We start from the raw sequence: 19,882 nt of genomic DNA on the forward strand, positions 1-19,882 counted from the left end.
TGAAACTAGACCACCAACTTACACCATACACAAAAATAAACTCAAACTGGATAAAGGACTTAAATGTACGACAGGAAACCATAAAAATTCTAGAAGAATCCAAAGGCAACAAAATCTCAGACATATGCCGAAGCAATTTCTTCACTGATACAGCTCCTAGGGCACTTGAAACTAAAGAGAAAATGAACAAATGGGACTACATCAAAATAAAAAGCTTCTGCACAGCAAAAGAAACCATCAACAAAACAACGAGAAAACCCACTGTGTGGGAAAACATATTTGCCAATGTCATATCTGATAAGGGCCTAATCTCCAAAATTTATAGGGAACTCATACAACTCAACAAAAGGAAGATAAACAATCCAATCAAAAAATGGGCAAAGGACCTAAATAGACACCTTTCAAAAGAGGACATTCAGAAAGCCAAGAGACATATGAAAACATGCTCAAAGTCACTAATCATCCGAGAGATGCAAATCAAAACAACAATGAGGTACCATCTCACACCTGTCAGACTGGCTATCATCAACAAATCAACAAACGACAAGTGCTGGAGAGGATGTGGAGAAAAAGGAACACTTGTGCACTGCTGGTGGGAATGCAGACTGGTGCAGCCACTATGGAAGACAGTATGGAGTTGCCTTAAAAAACTGAAAATGGAACTCCCATTTGACCCTGTGATCCCACTCCTAGGAATATATCCCAAGAAACCAGAAACACCAATCAGAAAGGATATATGCACCCCTATGTTCATAGCAGCACAATTCACCATAGCTAAGATCTGGAAACAACCTAAGTGCCCATCAGTAGATGAATGGATTAGAAAACTGTGGTACATCTACACAATGGAATACTATGCTGCTCTAAAAAGGAAGGAACTCTTACCATTTGCAACGTCATGGATGGAACTGGAGAGCATTATGCTAAGTGAAATAAGCCAGTCAATGAAGGAAAAATACCACATGATCTCACTCATTCATGGATAATAGAGACCATTATAAACTTTTGAACAATAATAGATACAGAGGCAGAGCTGCCTCAAACAGATTGTCAAACTGCAGCGGGAAGGCCGGGGAGGGTTGGGGGGCAGGAGGTAGGGGGGTAAGAGATCAACTAAAGGACTTGTATGCATGCATATAAGCATAACCAGTGGACATAAGACATTGGGGGATAGGGGAGGCTAGGGGACTGTCTAGGGTGGGGGGATAAAATGGACACATATGTAATACCCTTTGTAATACTTTAAGCAATAAATTAAAATTAAAAAAATAATAATAATAATATCCTTTCAATGTGCACAAATCCCTGCACCGGGGCACTGGTTATAATATAATGTTGTAAGGATGATATTGAGAGAACCTAAAAAGAAGACAAAAGAGGACCTACAAAGAGAACAGAAGAGATTAATTTGTGAGAAAAAGGAAGAAAGAGTTCAAGGTATGATATTTGAGTGTAGCCCTTAAGGAAGAATAGACTCACATTAGGTAGAGAATGGGAAAGGAAGGGCACTCTAGGCATAGAGAATTGTTTGTAGGGGTGTAGGCAAGAAAGGAGTTTGGAAAAAAAGGTGTGACAGGTCTTGAATGTCAAGCTAATCAATTCTGAATTTACCTTAGGGTCAATGTATGTGTTTTGGGGTGGGAGAGTTATATGACATGGTTAAATCTGTATTTTATTCTATTTTTATTTTTGTTAACCCTCACCTGAGGGGATTTTCTCCATTGATTTTTAGAGAGGGTGAAAGGGAGGGGGAGACAGACAAAGAGACAGAAAGAGAGAGAAGCATCGATGTGAGAGAGACACTTCAATTGGTTGCTTCCCTCACGTGCCGGGACCGAGTCCTCAAATCTGGATTTTAGAAGGAACTTGTAATTCTAGATAATTCTAGTAGAAAGGGGGTATGGGTGAAAATCACTAAAAATCCCACCACTGACAGTTTGATGTACTTTCTTTAGTCTTATACAGAATAAGATGATTTTTTCAATCATTTTATAAAGCTTTAATAATCAAAATTGTTTTTATTACACTTGGTGCATCACTCATTTTTTCCATGCTGCAGCTTACTCTTCACTATTACTTTTTAAATAAACAACTTTTAAGTTTGCTCAATTACAAATAATTCTATAATAAATACCTTCATGCATACAACCATTCATGTTTTACATTACTCTCTTAAGAAAAAAATCCTATTAGGACTATGTTAAAAAGTTAAAAATTGCCTTTTAAAAGAGTCATACAAATTTAAAATGCTAATAGTAATTCCCAAATACCATTCTTTAAAACTCCCTCATTTCATGTAAAAATGGCATTTCAGTTTTCCAATTAGTTCTTTTACTATCAGGGAGGCTAACATTTTCTCCTGTTTATTTATTAGATGTATTTTCTCTCATACCTACCTTTTCCTGATTGTCTAGCCTGAAATAAGTCCTCCTTATATGTATGCCCACACAACTCAATACTTGCCCTCTTTTTTTGTTACTTTTACAATTAATTGCTTAACATCTGTCTTCCACAATAAAGTAAGCTCCACAAACACAGAAAACGTTGCTCTCTACTATATCCTAATCCTTTGCCAGGGACTGGTAGAAAATGGCTGAATAAATGAAATGCTCCATTTATATATATCTCTCTCACAAAAACAGTATTTTATAGTTTAATTGTGCAGTAATTCAGTAAATGATTTTTTTCTGCTTACTCAAATTAGTAATGTTTTCCCATATGTGATAGTGCTTCAAGCAAAGTTACAATTCTGAATGTGTTATCAGTGTAAGATCCAGTCTTAACATAGATTTCACTTTATTAACAACTCTCTGAATAACTCTGTGCAGCATGGAACTGCCAATAAAAGCTGGCTGTCCCATGGTTATTCCAGAGTGCTAAATGAGATCACTTTAAGAAAACATAAATTAAGGGACAACATAGTTAGATCCAAAAGGTAAACAAATCTTTTCTTTTTCCTTTTTATTGAATGTATTGGTGTGACACTGGTTAACAAAATTATACAGGTTTCAGGTGCACAATTCCACAACACATTATCTGTGCACTGTATTGTATGTTCACCACCCCCCAAAAAATCTTTTTGGTAAGCTCTAAAAGGCCAAACTAAAACAATTTTAATTAAAAATACTGGATATTTTCTAAAAATAAACACTTCCTTAGTTAGACTGTAATTATCCCTTATAAAAATAACTCTCTGATTGGAGACATCTTTCTGCAAATCAAAAGATAGTCAGAAAACCATCTGTTACTCTCCTGACTATCCCATAAAGAAAAAAAATAATAATTTAATATGCACCTTGTTATCCATGTACAATGTTAAGATTATTGCTGACCATTCTAGGACTGATCATTTGAATTTGAGGATTGTCTAGAATAGTGTTTCTCAGATTACCTGTGGTGAAGGGGCCAGTATTGGGGGGGGTGTGGGGAGGAGATGTATGTGTATGTGTGTGTGTGTGTGTGTGTGTGTTTAAAAATTTACATTCCATCGTGGAACTGATATTTTTAAATACAATAACAAGTTACCAGATAAATAGATAATATGTTTGGATGTTGTGACAATGTCAAATGTTAACAAAATTTCTAAATGGCTACTCAATTTTTATACTTATCTTGAACAGTCTGCAGACTATTCTTTCAGGAGCACTAGTCTAGACTATGATTTTTTACTTTATAATAATGTCATTGCTCTTCAATACCAACACCAAGATAGCATCAACTAATTGTTACTTTTAATAGCTCCAACAATATATAACCATAGAATCCCGGGATTAAGTCATTTTAGAGGTTTACCCAGTTTAACCTCTTAATAAAACCCATATAAGAATATTATGTAAGAGACTTCCAGTCAAGATGACGGCAAGGTAAACATGATACTCGCCTCCTCCCTCAACCACATCAAAATTACAACTAAACTACAGAACAATCACCATTCAGAACTACGCGAAATCTGGCTAAATGGAAGTCCTACAACTAGGGATTAAAGAAGCCGCCACATCGCCCTGGCCAGTGTGGCTAGGTTGGAGCATAGTCCTGTACACCATAAGGTGGTGGGTTAGATTCTCAGTCTGGCACATACCTAGGTTGTGGGTTTGAACCCTGGTTGGGGCGCATGCAGGAGGCAACTGATCGATGTTTCTCTCTCACATCAATATTTCTCTCTCTCTCTCATCCTCTCCCTAGAATCAATAAAAAAATAAATAAAAAGGTAAAAAAGCACCAGCAGCAACAGCAGCAGCCACATTGAGACTGATAGAAAGGGTGGACATGTGGAATGAACTGATCCCACATGTGGCAGATAAAAATTGGGAGGAGCCCTAAGTGGTTTGGCTCAGAGGATAGAGCGTCAGCCTGAGGACTGAAGGGTCCTGGGTTCGATTCCGGTCAAGGGCATGTAGTACCTTGGTTTCAGGCTTGATCCCCAGTAGGGGGTGTGCAGGAGACAGCTGATCAGTGTTTCTCTCTTATCAATGTTTCTAACTCTCTATCCCTTTTCCTTCCGGTCTGTAAAAAACTCAATAAAAAAATACTTTTAAAAAAAATTGGGAGGAATATCTCAGCTGCAGAGGTTCCCCTTGAGGAATGAAGTGTCCCAACCCCACACAAGGCCTCCCATTCCAGGGTTTCAGTGCCAGGAAGATAAGCCCCCATAACTTCTGGATGTAAAAACCAGAGGGGATTGTGACTGAGGGAGACAGAGGCCTCCCGGAGTTCCAGGCAGTTCCTCTTAAAGGGCCCACTCACCACTTAGTCAGACTCACTCCCTCTAAGTTCTAGTCTGGGGGAAGCAGCTCAAAGGCACCAGGGGCATACGGAGAGGAACTGATTTGTCTGGCATCAGGGCAAGAACTGGAGGAACAACTTTCTCCCCAACAAAAATGCTGGTAAAGACCATTATTCTTTTTCTGAATTTTCTCACCACAGAACAGGCAGGTGGGAGCCATATCTGAGTCTCTTTCAACTTGGCTATCGCTGTTCACCTTCCCTGATGATTCTTTGAGACCCCACACTACCCAAATTGTGGACCCACCCAAGCTGTTTTCAGTGGCTTTTCCATAGGAATGGCTTATCTTGGCTCATGCTTCAGACTTTCCTAAAATCTCTCAAACAAGCAGCATCTGGCCTCAGCATGCCCAATACCACTCACTAAGTGGCCCCAGACCTGGCATTAGCAGCAGTCAGCCATGGTTCATAGCTTGGTCTCTCTCGGACACCTCCAAGCCCAGCACACATCTGCAGATCACTTTGTAGCTTATGCTGGGTGGCCTGGGGCAGAACACAAGCAGCAGCTGACCTTGGCCTGCATCTATGGGGAGGCCCCAGAGCCAGTGCAACCTATGGACAGCTTCAGACCAAGTCGAAAGACCACCACCCAACCACCTCCACAAGTGACATATCCAAGGGGCAGAATATCCTTGGGTGAGGATTAACAAGAACAAAAACAGAGTAATTTACAGAGAATCAACAGGAGAGTAAATAAAGATGAGAATCAAATCAGCCATCCTATATTATAAAAGCATAATATGCAAATCGACCGAATGGCCAAACAGCGGAATGACCATCTGGACGACCATCCAGGACCACGCTATAACACCCACTGGCACCAGGCCAGCCAAGGTGGGTGCGATGCAATTGGTCAAGAAACCGGCCATCACCCCATGATCACCCAGCAGAGGGAGGCCAAGGCCACCAGCTGGCGGGGCCATCAATCGGGAGGCTCTATGATGGCCCCAAAGAGGGAGGCCCAGGCCACCAACCAGTGGGCTTTGGCGGGTGGGCGGGGCCTCCCTCTGCAAGGGAAGCCCGGGTCCTGCCGGCTGGAGGGAAGCCTGGGTCCCGGGTACCGGAGGGAAGCCAGTACCAGCAGCCAGGAGAAGAAAGGCCCCCTCTTGCATGAAAGGCCTCTAGTTTGGAATACATGAAAGCAAAACACACCCAATCAGAATAGCAAAAAGAAAAAAGAATTCCAAAAAGTGAGGACAGAGTAAGGAGCCTTTGTGACAATTTCAACTGTACCAACATTAGCATCATGGTGATCCTGGAAGGAGAAGAGAGAGAGCAAGAAATTGAAAACCTATTTGAAAATAATGACAGAAAACTTCCCTAACCTGGTGAAGGAAATAGACATACAAGTTCAGGAAGTGCAGGGAATCCCAAACAAGATGAACTCAAAGAGGCCTATAGCAAGACACATCATAATTAAAATGCCAAAGGTTAAAGACAAAAAGAGAATCTTAAAAGCAGCAAGAGAAAAGACTTAGTTACCTACAAGCGAACTCCCATCGGATTGTCAGCTGATTTCTCAACAGAAATTTTTCAGGCCAGAGGAATTGGCACGAAATAAAGCGATGAAAAGCAAGGACCTACAACCAACACAGCAGCACTCTAATTTAAAATTGAAGGAGAAATAAAGACCTTGCCAAATAAGAAAAAGCTAAAGGAGTTCATAACTACCAAATCAACACTACAATAAATGTTGAAGGGATTGCTTTAAGAAAAAGGAAAAAAGAAAAGAAAATAACAAAATGGCAATTAATACATATCAACAATTACTTTAAATGCAAATGGTTTAAATGTGCAATCATAAAACACACTGTGGCTGAATGGATAACAAAACAAGACCCTTACATATGTTTATCAGAGACTCACTTCAGATGGAAAGACACAGACACAGACAGACAGACAGACAGACAGACAGACACACACACACACACACACACACACACTGCAAGTAAAGGGATGGAAAAAAACATATTTAATGCAAATGGAAATGAAAAAAAGAAAAAAAACAACAGCTGGAGTAGCAATATTTATACCAAACAAAATAGACTTTTAAGCAAAGGCTATAAGAGACAAAGGACATTAAATAATGATAAAGGGATCAAGCCAACAAGAGGATATAACTCTTTTAAACATTTATGCACCCAACATAGGAGCACTAAAATATGTAAAGTATACTTGAGGGGCATAAAGGGAGTAATCTCTGTAATAAAGCCATAGTAGGGGATTTTAATACCCAACTGACATCTAAAGATAAATTGTCCAAACAGAAAATCAATAAGGAAACAGTAGCCTTAAATGACACACTAGACCAGATGATATTTCCAGAGCATTTCACCCCAAAACAGCAGAATATACATTCTTTTCAAGTGCACATGGAACATTTTCCAGGATGGACCACATTGTAGGACACAAAACATGTCTCAAAAATTTAAGAAGACTGAAATCATATCAAGCATCTTCTCTGTCCACAAGGGTATGAAACTAGAAATAAACTACAAGAAAAAAACTAAACACAAACAAATACACAGAGGCTAAATAACATGTTACTAAGCAATGCATGGGTTAACCATGAGATCAAGGAAAAAATCAAAATATACTTAGAGACAAATAAAAATAAAAACACAACAACTGCAAATCTATGAGACATAGTAAAATCAGTCCTAAGAGGGAAATTTATAGGATTATAGGCATACCTCAAGAAATAAGAAAAACCTCAAATGAACAATATATTCTTACACCTAAAGGAACTAGAGAAAGAACAAACAAAGCCCAAAGTGAGTAGAAGGAAGGAATAATAAAGATCAGAGAAGAAATAAACAAAACAGTCTAAAAAGATAACACAATAGATCAATAAAACCAGATTTAAGTTCTCTGAAAAGCTGAACAATACTGATAAACCTTTAACCAGATTCATCAAGGAAAATAGAGGACCAAAATAAATAAAATCAGAAATGAAAGAGAAGTTAACAACTGACACCACAGAAATACAAAGGAGTGTAAGAAAATACTTTGAACAACTGTATGCTAACAAATTAGATAATCTGGAAGAAATAGATAAAATCCTAGAAACATACAATCTTCCAAAACAAAACCAAGAAAAAACAGAACACCTGAACAGACCGATAACAACGAATGAAATAGAAGCAGTAATAAAAAAAAAACCTCACAACATAAAAAAGTCCTGGACCAGATGGCTTCACAGATGAATTTTACCGAAGATTCAAAGAAGAACACTTATCCTCAAACTATTCCAAAAATTCAAGAGGAGGGAAGACTCTCAAGCTTTTTACGAGGACAGCATTATCTTAATTCCAAAACCAGATAAAGACACTACAAAGGAAGAAAAGTATAGGCCATATCCCTGATGAACATAGATGCAAAAATCCTCAACAAAATATTAGGAGACCAAATTCAGCAATACATTAAAATGATCACTAACAATGATCAAGGGGGATCTATTCCTGGGATGCAAGAATGCTACAAAATCCACAAATCAATTAACATGATACACCACATAAAAAAAAAAAAGGATAAAATTCATATGATCATATCAATAGATGCAGAAAAAGCACTTGACAAAATCCAGCACCCATTTATGATGAAAACCCAGCAAAGTGGAAAGGAGGAAACACACCTAAACCTACCAAACCCACAGCTAACACAATGGGGAAAAACTAAAAGCGTTTCCCTTAAGATGAGGAACAAGTTGAGGAATGTCCACTTTCACCACTCTTATTCAACACAATACTGGAAGGCTTAGCTGTGGGAAACTGTTTATTGCCTTCACTATCTGATAAGCGTAGACAGAGAACCCCCACCCCCACCCCCCACCCCCATCCCAAGGCTGGGTGCCTTTGAAGCCCTAGCAAAGGTCGGAGCTAGGCGATTCCTCTGTTTGTCCAACAGTGGTAGCTGAAACTACTCCCCCATTTATTATTATGTAAATCCTTGCTGATGGGCTAGTCTGCCTGTTACTGGGGGGTCGCCTGCCTAAGGGCTATGCTATGGGAGTATCCCAGATCAATAAAAGCTTGGTGAGGCCTGAGCACAGGTGGAAGAAGTTCCCCTTGAGTTGGACTTGCCTGCCTGGCCCCCCAATATTTACAATTATCTGTCTTTTCTCTTTCATTTGTGTGCGGCTCCTCTTCCAGGTCCTGAACCCTGACCCACGCGGGACGTGGGAAAGAAACACTCAACACTTAGCCACGGCAATCAGACAAGAAAAAATAAAAGGCATCCAAATTGGAAAGAAAGAAGTAAAACTCATCACTTGCAGATGGCATAATACCATATAGAGAGAACCCTAAAAATTTCATCAAAAACTACTAGAACTGTTTAATGAATTCAGCAAAGTAGTAGGACACAAAATAAATATTCAGAAATCGATTATTTTTAAATCAATAATGAACTATCAGAAAGGGAAACTAAGAAAACAATCCCATTTACAATTGTCTCAAAGAAAATAAAATACCTAGAAATAAATTTAAGCAAGGAGGTAAAAGAACTATACTTGGAAAATTATAAGATGCTAAAGAAAGAAACTGAAGAAGTTTCAAATAAATGGAAGCATATACTGTGCTCATGAATAGGAAGAATTAACATCATTAAAGTGTCCATACTATCCGAGAAAATCTATAGATTCAATTCCTATCAAAATACCAGCAGCATGTTTCACAGAACTAGAACAGATAATCCAAAAATTGATATGGAATCACACAAGACCCTGAATAGCCACAGCAATCTTGAGAAAGAACAAAATTGGACGTATCACATTATCTGATATCAAACTATACAATAAGGCTTTAGTAATAAAAACAGCATGGTATTGTCATAAAAACAGACATATATATTAACGAAACAGAATAGAGCGCCAAGAAATAAACTTGAAACCAATACAAAATATTGAATGTAAAATGTAATTGAAACATAAAATTTGAAAAAAATAAAAGTTGGGCGCTCCCAAGAGATATTTTAGCCAAAAATTTCATCAATTTCAAATATCAATATTTTGTCATATTACAATAGTCACTGTAAATATTTCATTATTTAGAATTATCTAATCTAGTATCTAATTACCTATTTTTATTTATTTATTTTTTTGATATATTTTATTGATTTTTTACAGAGAGGAAGGGAGATAGAGAGTTAGAAACATCAATGAGAGAGAAACATCAATCAGCTGCCTCCTGCACACCTCCTACTGGGGATGTGCCCACAACCAAGGTACATGCCCTTGACCGGAATCGAACCTGGGACCCCTCAGTCTGCAGGCCAACGCTCTATCCACTGAGTCAAACCGGTTACGGCAAATTACCTATTTTTTTAAAAATTTTTTAAATTTATTTTTTTGTAAGTATCTAATTATCCATTATCTAATACTGTATTTTGAATATCATTTACTTTTTTCTTATCTCTTAGGATAAAAGCAATGAAATTAATGTGTAAGAAACCCTGGTCATTATTAGTTATGAAGATATTTTCGTAAAAAAACCCTCAAAAGTGTTCTAGAAATAAAAGAATTACATGTCAAGTAAGACAGTACAATATAGTCAGGCAGACATTTTTGGATATAGCAATAAACTAGGTAAAAGAAGCCCAAAGAGAAATGAAGAATTAAACATCATTTTTTATGATGATTCTCAAAGAGCAAGAAAGGGATACCAGAATCATCTACAAAAGCTTTTTCTAATTTTACTAATGTCATGTATTAGATCCTACACATTATCCTCCAATACAGTTGCATGAGCCAATTATATTTAAAACAAACAAGTAACACACTCCCATGGAAAGGTATACCAGCCTTGTGATCACTCATAAAGAGGTATAAAACATTACATTCAAATCTATCTTTAAAGTAAAACCAATTTACCAAATATTGAATATTTATTAAATGTTTAGTATCTACTAAAAGGCTCAGGTTCTGCCATTTTTGGTGTACCGGGTATTTCTAGAGAAAATCTTTTGGTTTAATATTTTAAAAGATGGTATTTGAAACTTACCAATTTAAGCCAGAGACTGAGAAACCGAGGATCGTTATAATATCTTTTTTCTCCTTGTAGTGCTTCTACAGCTCTTTCCAATAATGTTGACATATTACTCTCCTTCCCACCCTGGGGATAGTTCTGCTCCGTCCAGTTAATATACCTGAACAAGAAGAAAAGGAAAAGAACATTTTAAAAGTACATTAAACTTTTGTTTTTGCTTCAAGACCCATTCCGGATTTTTTAAAGCAGAAATATCTAATGTATTGAAAGTATGCTTATTTAGAGGTCCTCAATGGCATGTCCTAAGCTTGTATCCCTTAGACTTTTCCAAGTATCGCTAATAAGTGCCAATTGGAAATAATGGGGATGGGGATAAAAGGGTGTAGTTCACAGCTACAAACTTGAAATTTCTTTAGTCTTGAATACCTCAGGAAGAGACACTATAATTATTCTGTTTCTTTGTCCACAAGACACCACTTTTTATTCTCGCACACTGTTCTATAAACCCCAATTTGAGAAGCATGGCCATAAGGATTCATCTGTTAAGTTTGAATAAAAAATACTCACCTATCCCAAACATCCAGAGGGTCATTTCCAGTGTAAAATCGAATTTCAGATTCAAATTCCCTAAAATTTAAACAAAACAATGTTAACATAAGCAATAGTTAAAGTAGCCAAATAAGTAAGTATCACCTCCATTTTTATTAAGTGTTTAATGTGAATCTAGATAACTACATTGGAGTTTGAGGGTTTGTTAAACAGCAAGAATAAGAATAGAGATAATTAGGATTCTGCCTGGTAACATAACAACACATGTAGAAATTAGAGAAACAAATTCCAAGAAACATACAAAAAAGCAGTATTACACAGCAATTTAACATCCTGGAACAAGACTCCCTAGGTTCAAATGCAGTTCTAGTAATCACTAACTGAGTGACATTGGACAAGCTATTTAAATTCTGTTTTCAGTTTCCTCATCTGCAAAATGGGATAATAATACTACTAGTACCTATCTTATTAGGTTGATTAGTCTTAAATGTAAAATGTTTAGACATAACTCAATAAATGAAAGCTATTATTTTATATGTATACTAGAGGTATGGTGCACAAAATTCGTGCACTCTTTTTTTTTTTGGGGGGGGGGGGGTCCCTCAGCCCAGATTGCGAGAGGGAGCAGGCCAGGCCTAGGAACCCCACCAGTGCACAATCGGGGCCGGGGAAGGATGCGGGAGGGCTCCAGGGCGTGCCCGGCCTGTCTCGGTAGGTCCCAATAAGCCAGACCCCAGCAGCAAACTAACCTACCAGTCGGAGTGTCTGCCCCCTGGTGGTCAGTGTGCGTCATAGCAAGCAGTTGAGCGGCCTTAGCATATCATTAGCATATTACGCTTTGGTTGAACGGATGACTGGACAACTGAACACTTAGCATATTAGGCTTTTATTATATAGGATAATAGTATGGAACAAACTAAATAGATACACACACACACACACACACAGACACACACCCGTGCACAAATCTTAGAGTTAAAGAAAATTCCATGGGCAACATTAGTCAAAGAAGAGTAATATCATGTAATTTGGGAAGTGTCTTAAAGAAAGTAAAAAAAATGACTTTGTAAAGATCTGGGAAAGGCCAAGGGCTATAAGAGTTAAGACTGACCAGTTAGAATAGAGGGAAAATTGGGTAATAAACCACAATTTAGATAAATCAACAAAAACTGTATGAGGTTATGTTTGATATAAATAATAATAAAATAGTCCCTGACACAAAGACATTTATACTCTAACTAGAGGCCCAGTGCATGACATTCGTACACTGGGAGGTGTGGGGGTCCCTCAGCCCAACCTGCACTCTCTCCAATCTGGGAGCCCTCAGGGGGAGCCCTCTCCAATCCAGGAGTTTCTGTCTGTCTTTGCAATCATATGAGCGAATTGTCTGAGACCCCAACTCAGTTTGGTTTGTTGCTCACAGGAGAATAGAGGCTTTTTTTTTTTTGCTTTACTTTATTGGTGGAGATTTCCTGGAAGTTTTAGGGTATCTTCCCTTTAACTTTTCCTAGACACTCTGATTTGTACTTATGTCTCTCACCTTTGCTTTCCCTCCATCCCCCACCACAACAGTAACTTGCTCCAGGCTCACTTTGCTCTAGTGCAGTGATGGTGAACCTTTTGAGCTCGGCATTCAGCATTTTGAAAAACCCTAACTTAACTCTGGTGCCATGTCACATACAGAAATTTTTTGATATTTGCAACCATAGTAAAACAAACATTTATATTTTTGTTATTTATTTTATATATTTAAATGCCGTTTAACAAAGAAAAATCAACCAAAAAGAGTTCACGTGTCACCTCTGACACACGAGTCATAGGTTCGCCATCACTGCTCTAGTGTCTAGGACAGTGGTTCTCAACCTTGGCTGCACATTAGAATCATCTGGGAATCTTTTTAAAATCCTGATTTCTGGGCCTCATCCTCCGGAAATTCTGTTTCTTTGTTACTAATGTTGTGGCCCCACCCCATAACAAAGAAACAATTTCGAGAGGATAAGGCCCAGAAATCAGGATTTTAAAAAGATTCCCAGGTGATTCTAATGTGCAGCCAAGGTTGAGAACCACTGGTCTAGAAGATCTGTCTGCCACCAGGATGATTCCCAGCATTCCTGGTGCTCCCCGCACTCTTGGTTTTCCCTTCCTGCTCTGTCTCTGTCCCATGGCCTCTCACTCTGCCTGCCAAGTCCTCCTTGGTTCCAGGCTCAATCCCCAGCCCCGGTTGGGGCATGTGCAGGAGGCAACCAATTGATGTGTGCTCTCTCACATCAATGTTTCTCTCTGTCTCTAACCCTTCCTTCCACTCTCTCTAAAAATCAATGGAAAAATATCCTCAGGTTAGGATTAACAACAACAAAAAAGTGGTCACTACCATTAGTCACCATGATAGTAAATGGGAAGTCAAACCATAATGAGATACTATTACACATCCACCAGAATGGCTAAAACAAAAAAGACTGACACCATCAAATACTGGAGTGGATTTGGAGCAAATAGACTTTCGTACATTGGTGGTAGAAGTGTAAAATATCACAACCTTTTTAGAAAACTGGCAGTTTCTTAAGAAGTTAAACATATATTTATTCTATGACCCAGAAATTCCTTTCCAAGAGAAGTGAAAATCTATGCCCACAAAAAGTCTTGTATAAGAATGTTCATAGTAGCTCTACTCATAAAACAAACAAAATCAGAAAGAATCTAAATGCCCACCAATTGATGAATAGATAAACAAATGGAATACTACTCACTAATAAAAAGGAGCTATCTACTTATACATGCAATATGGAAAAAACCATGCTGAGTAAAAGAACTGTATGATTCCACTTATATAAAATTCTAGAATAAGCAAAAGTAACCTATGTTGACAGAAATCTAATCACTGGTTGCTTTGATTGGAAAGGGGCATGAGAGAGGTAATGAAAATGTTCTGTCTTGAAATGCATGTCAAAACTGATTAAATGGTATACATAAAAATCTAAGCATTTCACTGAATGTAAATTATATTTTTTAAAAAATTGCTAGTCCTTAGGAACCAACTAAATAGAATTAGGGTAAGAGAGCAGTAAATAAGAACATTCAGGTGAGTTCTGGTACCACTAACCAAAATAGAATAGAAAAAGAAAGGTTATATATTAGAAATGAGATTCACTATTTAATAACTGGTGAAACATTTATCTAATTATATATTACAGGTAGATAAAAAGATATTTGGAAAGCAAGTAAAAGATGTATACAGTAGTTAAATAATCCTGGAAAACCTGAACATGGAAGAACTTAGGTAAAATGCAGTAGGAAGTCAACAAGAAAAAGGTGTAGTTGGAGAAGTGAAAAAAACTAGTAAAATGTCACAGAAGCCAGGAAGAAGAGAATACTACCAGCTCTGAAGCAAAATCATAAAACCCAACGCTTTTAAAGATCCAATGAGATGAACAAGAATACTCATTACATAACCCCAAATTATAATTTATCTATGACTAGAGGCCTGGTGCACAAATTCATGCACCAGTGGGGTCCCTCGGCTTGGCCTGCAGGATTGGGCCAAAACCAGCTCTCCAACATCCCCCAAGGGGTCCCGGACTGCAAGAGGGCACAGGCAGGCAGAGGGACCCCACCGGTGCAAAATCGGGGCCGCCAGGGAGGGACGTGGGAGGTTGGCCAGTGGGGGGGGGGGGGGGGGACAGGGGGAGGGCTGCAGGGTGTGTCTGGCCCGTCTCACTCAGTCCCAATTGGCCAGACCCCAGCAGCAAGCTAACCTACCAATTGGAGCGTCTGCCCCCTGGTGGTCAGTGCACGTCATAGCGAGCAGTTGAGCGGCCTTAGCATATCATTAGCATATTACGCTTTGGTTGAATGAACTACCAGATGACTGGACACTTAGCATATTAGGCTTTTATTATATAGGATGGAAGAATTTTTTTGTCAGAGACCCAGGATAGAAACGGATACTTTACTTTTTTGAAAAAAAGCATATTTATCAAAACATTATTAGATAAAGGAAAGCAAGTTCCATAGGTCCGTTTGAATAATGTAGGTTTTTGTTTTGTGTTTTTTTTTCAGTTTTTGTTTATCCAGAGTTTGTTAAATCATTATTGAGACACTTTCTAGTATAAATTCAGTTTCTCTCAGGTTTACATTTTCTTTGGAGGTCACTATTCCTTTTTGGTACATTGTCAAAAATACTTTCCTAAAAAGTTAATAATTGAATACACATAAAAGATAGCGGATTCAATCTCATTCAGTACTCAGAATTTAAGGAAGAAATTTCTCTAATTGATTACTATCAAATAAAAGAGCTAATTCTGTTTGGGATTCAGAATGACAGAATACTTTTGGAAAATATAGTAATATGATACTTGCTTTACTTTGTTTCTCATTGCCCCTTGTATAAGATGCATTTCTACTGATACAAGAGTTTGCCTGCTTCACAATGAAATGAAATCCTATAGCTCTTGTTTTTAATCATACTTGAGATGTTCAGATAGCTGTCACGATGAGAAAACATGTGAGGAACAGAATCTCATACTACCAATTTTTAAAGAGTACTCCTTATGCCATTGTGCATGGACCCACACACATTTCCTACCACAGTTGGAGATGAACAATGACAGGTTGAGCCCCAAATGTTCTACACACCGTTTCTGCTGCTGTAGAGTAGTGTTTCGGGCAGATTCTTGTTGTGCCAATACACCCTGAAGTGTGGATATGCTCCGCCCCTGTCTCAAGGGTTGTACATTTTCTTTACTCAGCTCCCATTCATCTCCCTCCAGAGACATGGCTTCACTGTGAAGGGGAAAACAAAAATAAGTTTCATATCAGTATTGAAATATATCACGAGATTATTGTAAATGTTCTCAGATAAATGATTATTCATGATTTTTGGGTTGAATATTGTGGGCATGCACATTAGTAGTGTTATTACACTTCTAAGCTTCTGAGTCTGTGACCTGATTTCCAAGTGTATGACGATAGTATTTGCCCAATGGAAGAGAGAATGGAGCAGGGTATTGTGGACAGTATTATAAGAATAAAGTTTAAGGCAGGAAGGAAAGAAGGGAAACAATTATTATAAATTTGGCAAAGTGGACAAAAAGTAATTCTATGCCTACCACGGAACGCATCATCTAGTTTAATTTAAAATTAGCAAAGCTTTCATCAGAATGTTACCCATGTTTCAGCTGATGACTTAAAACTAAAGTTTACATATATAGCCAGCCCAGAGCAGAAGCAGACAAAAATACATTTTACTGGTCACAACTGCCCTTCCCACCCCCCAACCCCCGCCCCATTCTATCAAGCCCATGGGTAGGGGGAGGGGGAGGGAATCTCCACACGATTTTTTGAAGGCAATCACCATATTCGGTATGGACTCTGAACTTCAGAGCTCTGTCATGGTCAGATAAAAGCCTACATCTAGATGACAGGCATTATTTCTGGATTTGAAACAGAGACAGATTAGGCACTAATCTTCAAAATTGAATGAAAGATATCTGTGACCTCAGTCTAGATGAGAGAACAAATCTCTCTTCAAGAAAATAAGTTAAGTCAGACTTCGGACTGAAGGGTCCCAGGTTGGACTCCGGTCAAGGGCACATTCCTGGGTTGCAGGCTGGATCCCCAGTAGGGGTGTGCAGGAGGAAGCCGATCAATGATTCTCTTATCATTGATGTTTCTCTCTCTCCCTCTCCCTTCCGCTCTGAAATCAATAAAAATATATTTTTAAAAAAGAAAGAAAAGAAGTTAAGCCCTAGCTGGTTTGGCTCAGTGGACTGAGCATTGGCCCATGGACTAAAGAGTCATGAGTTCGATTCCAGTCAAGTGCACATACCTCAGTTTTGGGACCAAGCGGGAGGCAACCAATCAATGTGTCTCTCTCACATTAATGTGGGGTTTTTTTTCTTTCTCTGTCTCTCCCCCTCCCTTCCACTCTCTAAAAAATCAATGGAAAAATATTCTGGGGTGAGGGTTAATGAGAAGAGGAGAAGGGAGAGGGGGAGAAGAAGAAAATAAGTTAATTTAGGTTGTAACTACTCACATCTTTTTAATATTGTGTGAATCCTGTACCAGCCATGCCATTTATTTTTGTATCCCCCATGGTCTAATACAGGATCTGACACTAGTAAGCAATAAATAAATACTTGAGTTCATCTGAATTTCTTCTCTTGCTCTTAAACTAGCAATTAAATGATCTCAGTTAAATGCCCTAAACTGAGTTGGGACTCCTCCCTTGCCTCCTCCTCCTCCTCCCACAGTCTTCCCCATCTCAATTTCATTTTTCCAGTTGCTCAAAAGTCTTGGTACCAAACCTTGACACTCTTCTCATACCTCCCCAGTCACTCCACAAGTCCTGTTGGCTGTACCTTCAAAATATATCTAGACATCAACCTATTCTCACCATCTTTACTGCTTCCAGCTTGGCTCAAGCTGCCACTTCTCCTGCCTGGATTATTTCAAAAACTTCTTTTTTTTTTTTTTTAATATATTTTTTATTGATTTTTTTACAGAGAGGAAGAGAGAGAGAGAGAGAGAGTCAGAAACATCGATGGGAGAGAATCATCGATCAGCCGCCTCCTGCACATCTCCCACTGGGGATGTGCCCGCAGCCCAGGTACATGCCCTTGACCGGAATCGAACCTGGGACCCCTCAGTCCGCAGGCCGACGCTCTATCCACTGAGCCAAACCGGTTTCGGCCAAAAACTTGTTAACTCATTTCCTTGCTTCCATCCTTTTCTACCTGTAGTCTTTTAAACACTGCAGCCAAAGGGATCCAATTTAAATCCATGTCAGACCATGTTTCTTCCGCTGACTTTCAACTACAATCAGAGTAAAAGCCAAGTCCTTACAATGCCTGCATCTCACCTTTTTTCCTTCGTTCCCTTGGACTCTCCTGGCTCATTGGGCTTCAGCTCCGTGCAGGTGTAGCTCCGCCGCCAGCCCTCACCCTCCAGCCTCTGCACTTGCCCCACATAAATGCATGACTAGCTCGCGAGCATCTCTCTAGTCTTGACCCCAATGACACCTTCTCAGCGAGGCCTCCTGTTCAAAACCGTCTAAAATTGCACCAAGCCCTCTGCCCCACCTTTTTTATTTTTTTAAGTAGTGACCACCATCTAACTTTTACTTTATTTATCTCACTTACTGTCTGTTGTCCCCACCCACACCTCACCCCAGAACTCAAGTTTCACGAGGGTAGGGGTTTTTGTGTCTTTTATTTGCTGCGCCTGGCACTTAGTAGGTTGCCAATAAGTATTTGTTGCATGAACTAAAGAGCTCGTGACGTGACATCTATCTCCGTCAGTGGTTCTCCACCTTGGCTGCACATTAGAATCACCTGGGAATCTTGTTAAAATCCTGATTTCTGGGCCTCATCCTCCGGAAATTCTGTTTCTTTGTTACTAATGATGAGGCCCAGAAATCAGGATTTTTAACAAGATTCCCAGGTGATTCTAATGCGCAGCCAAGGTGGAGAACCACTGATCTAGGCATGATGTACCCCAGAATGAAAGCGCAGAGAACTCCAACCCAGAAGAGGTCATACATACTCTACAGGTGGAAAAGCGGCAAGCACGCGGAGAAGGGCTCGGATTTCTAACGATGCTACCGACATCACTACAGCACCTGCCATTTGCTGAGCACTTATTTGGAGTCAGTCACTTTACGAATACTTTGGAATTCTCCCAGAACCCGGCAGGGTAAGATTAATATCAATATTTCCCATATTAAGACGTGTCCAAGGTCAAACAGCCGGCAAATGGCTGAGCTGAGATACAAACGCAGACACCCCAGCCCCATCCCACCCCCGCCCCCATCCCAAGCTCTCTGTAATGCTGGGTCCCACAGCCTCCTTCCTGCTAAGCGGCGGGGCGCGGGTCTCAGCGCCGGCCACGCGGCGGTCAGGGCTTACCCTGAGTCTGCACCTCCGCCCCCGGCGTCGGACTCCACCAGGAGGGAGGCTGCCGCCCGGCCTGCTCTTCTGCTGACCGTGCGCCCTTCTCCTTGCTGTTCCGAGCGGGGCCTCGCAGGACCAGCCCTCAGCTCTCGCACCTACCTCAAAGCACCCTCTTCCTTCTTCGCCGCCATCCTGCATCCCCGGCTCAGGTCCTTGTCCCGCTGTGGGTCTTTCCTCAGGGCCGCAGACCGTCGGGGCTTCCTTCTGCAACCTGTCCTTGGAGGTATCAAAGCGACCAGAGGGTGCTCCGCAACCTAGGAAAAGCACGCACCTAACCCCGTAACGAACCAGCCACCTCCAGACTAGCCGCCAACTTTCAAATTTAACGGTCCCGCACGGACGACGTAACTACGCCCCTCTGCTCTTATTCGCGCCTCTTACTCAAGGCATTCTGGGGTTTGTAGTTTAGCCCAGGTTTAACCCACGCAGTCGCGGTGCATAATGGGAGTTGTAGTTTCCAGGCTCGGTGGCTGCCCGGTGCCCCAGGTTTAAGGGGTATAAATTCTCTGCAGGTGCTTTCTGCGCGTAAGGCTAGTTTCTGGGCCAAGTCAAAGACACTTTAAGCACCAAACTTCTTTGATGTTTTGAGTGTAGGGAGAAATTTTTGACTGCTTGCACTTG

General features: G+C 39.9%; 1 protein-coding gene across 1 annotated transcript in view; it reads right to left on the bottom strand.

Annotated features, from left to right (window-relative positions):
• The window catches only part of BUB1B (BUB1 mitotic checkpoint serine/threonine kinase B), a 72,509-nt gene extending 52,972 nt beyond the window's left edge, over positions 1 to 19,537 (bottom strand). The window contains exons 1-4 of the mRNA XM_081105407.1: positions 19,361 to 19,537; positions 15,948 to 16,094; positions 11,334 to 11,393; positions 10,782 to 10,926 (exon numbers count right to left, since the gene is read on the bottom strand). Of these exons, the coding sequence (XP_080961533.1) occupies positions 10,782 to 10,926; positions 11,334 to 11,393; positions 15,948 to 16,094; positions 19,361 to 19,392 (384 nt within the window). The 5' untranslated portion in view covers positions 19,393 to 19,537. The remainder of the gene's footprint in view (positions 1 to 10,781; positions 10,927 to 11,333; positions 11,394 to 15,947; positions 16,095 to 19,360) is intronic.
• Positions 19,538 to 19,882: the final 345 nt, after the last annotated feature.

This window comes from Myotis nattereri, assembly GCF_964212035.1.
Source record: "Myotis nattereri genome assembly, chromosome: 1".
Lineage (NCBI taxonomy): Eukaryota > Metazoa > Chordata > Mammalia > Chiroptera > Vespertilionidae > Myotis > Myotis nattereri.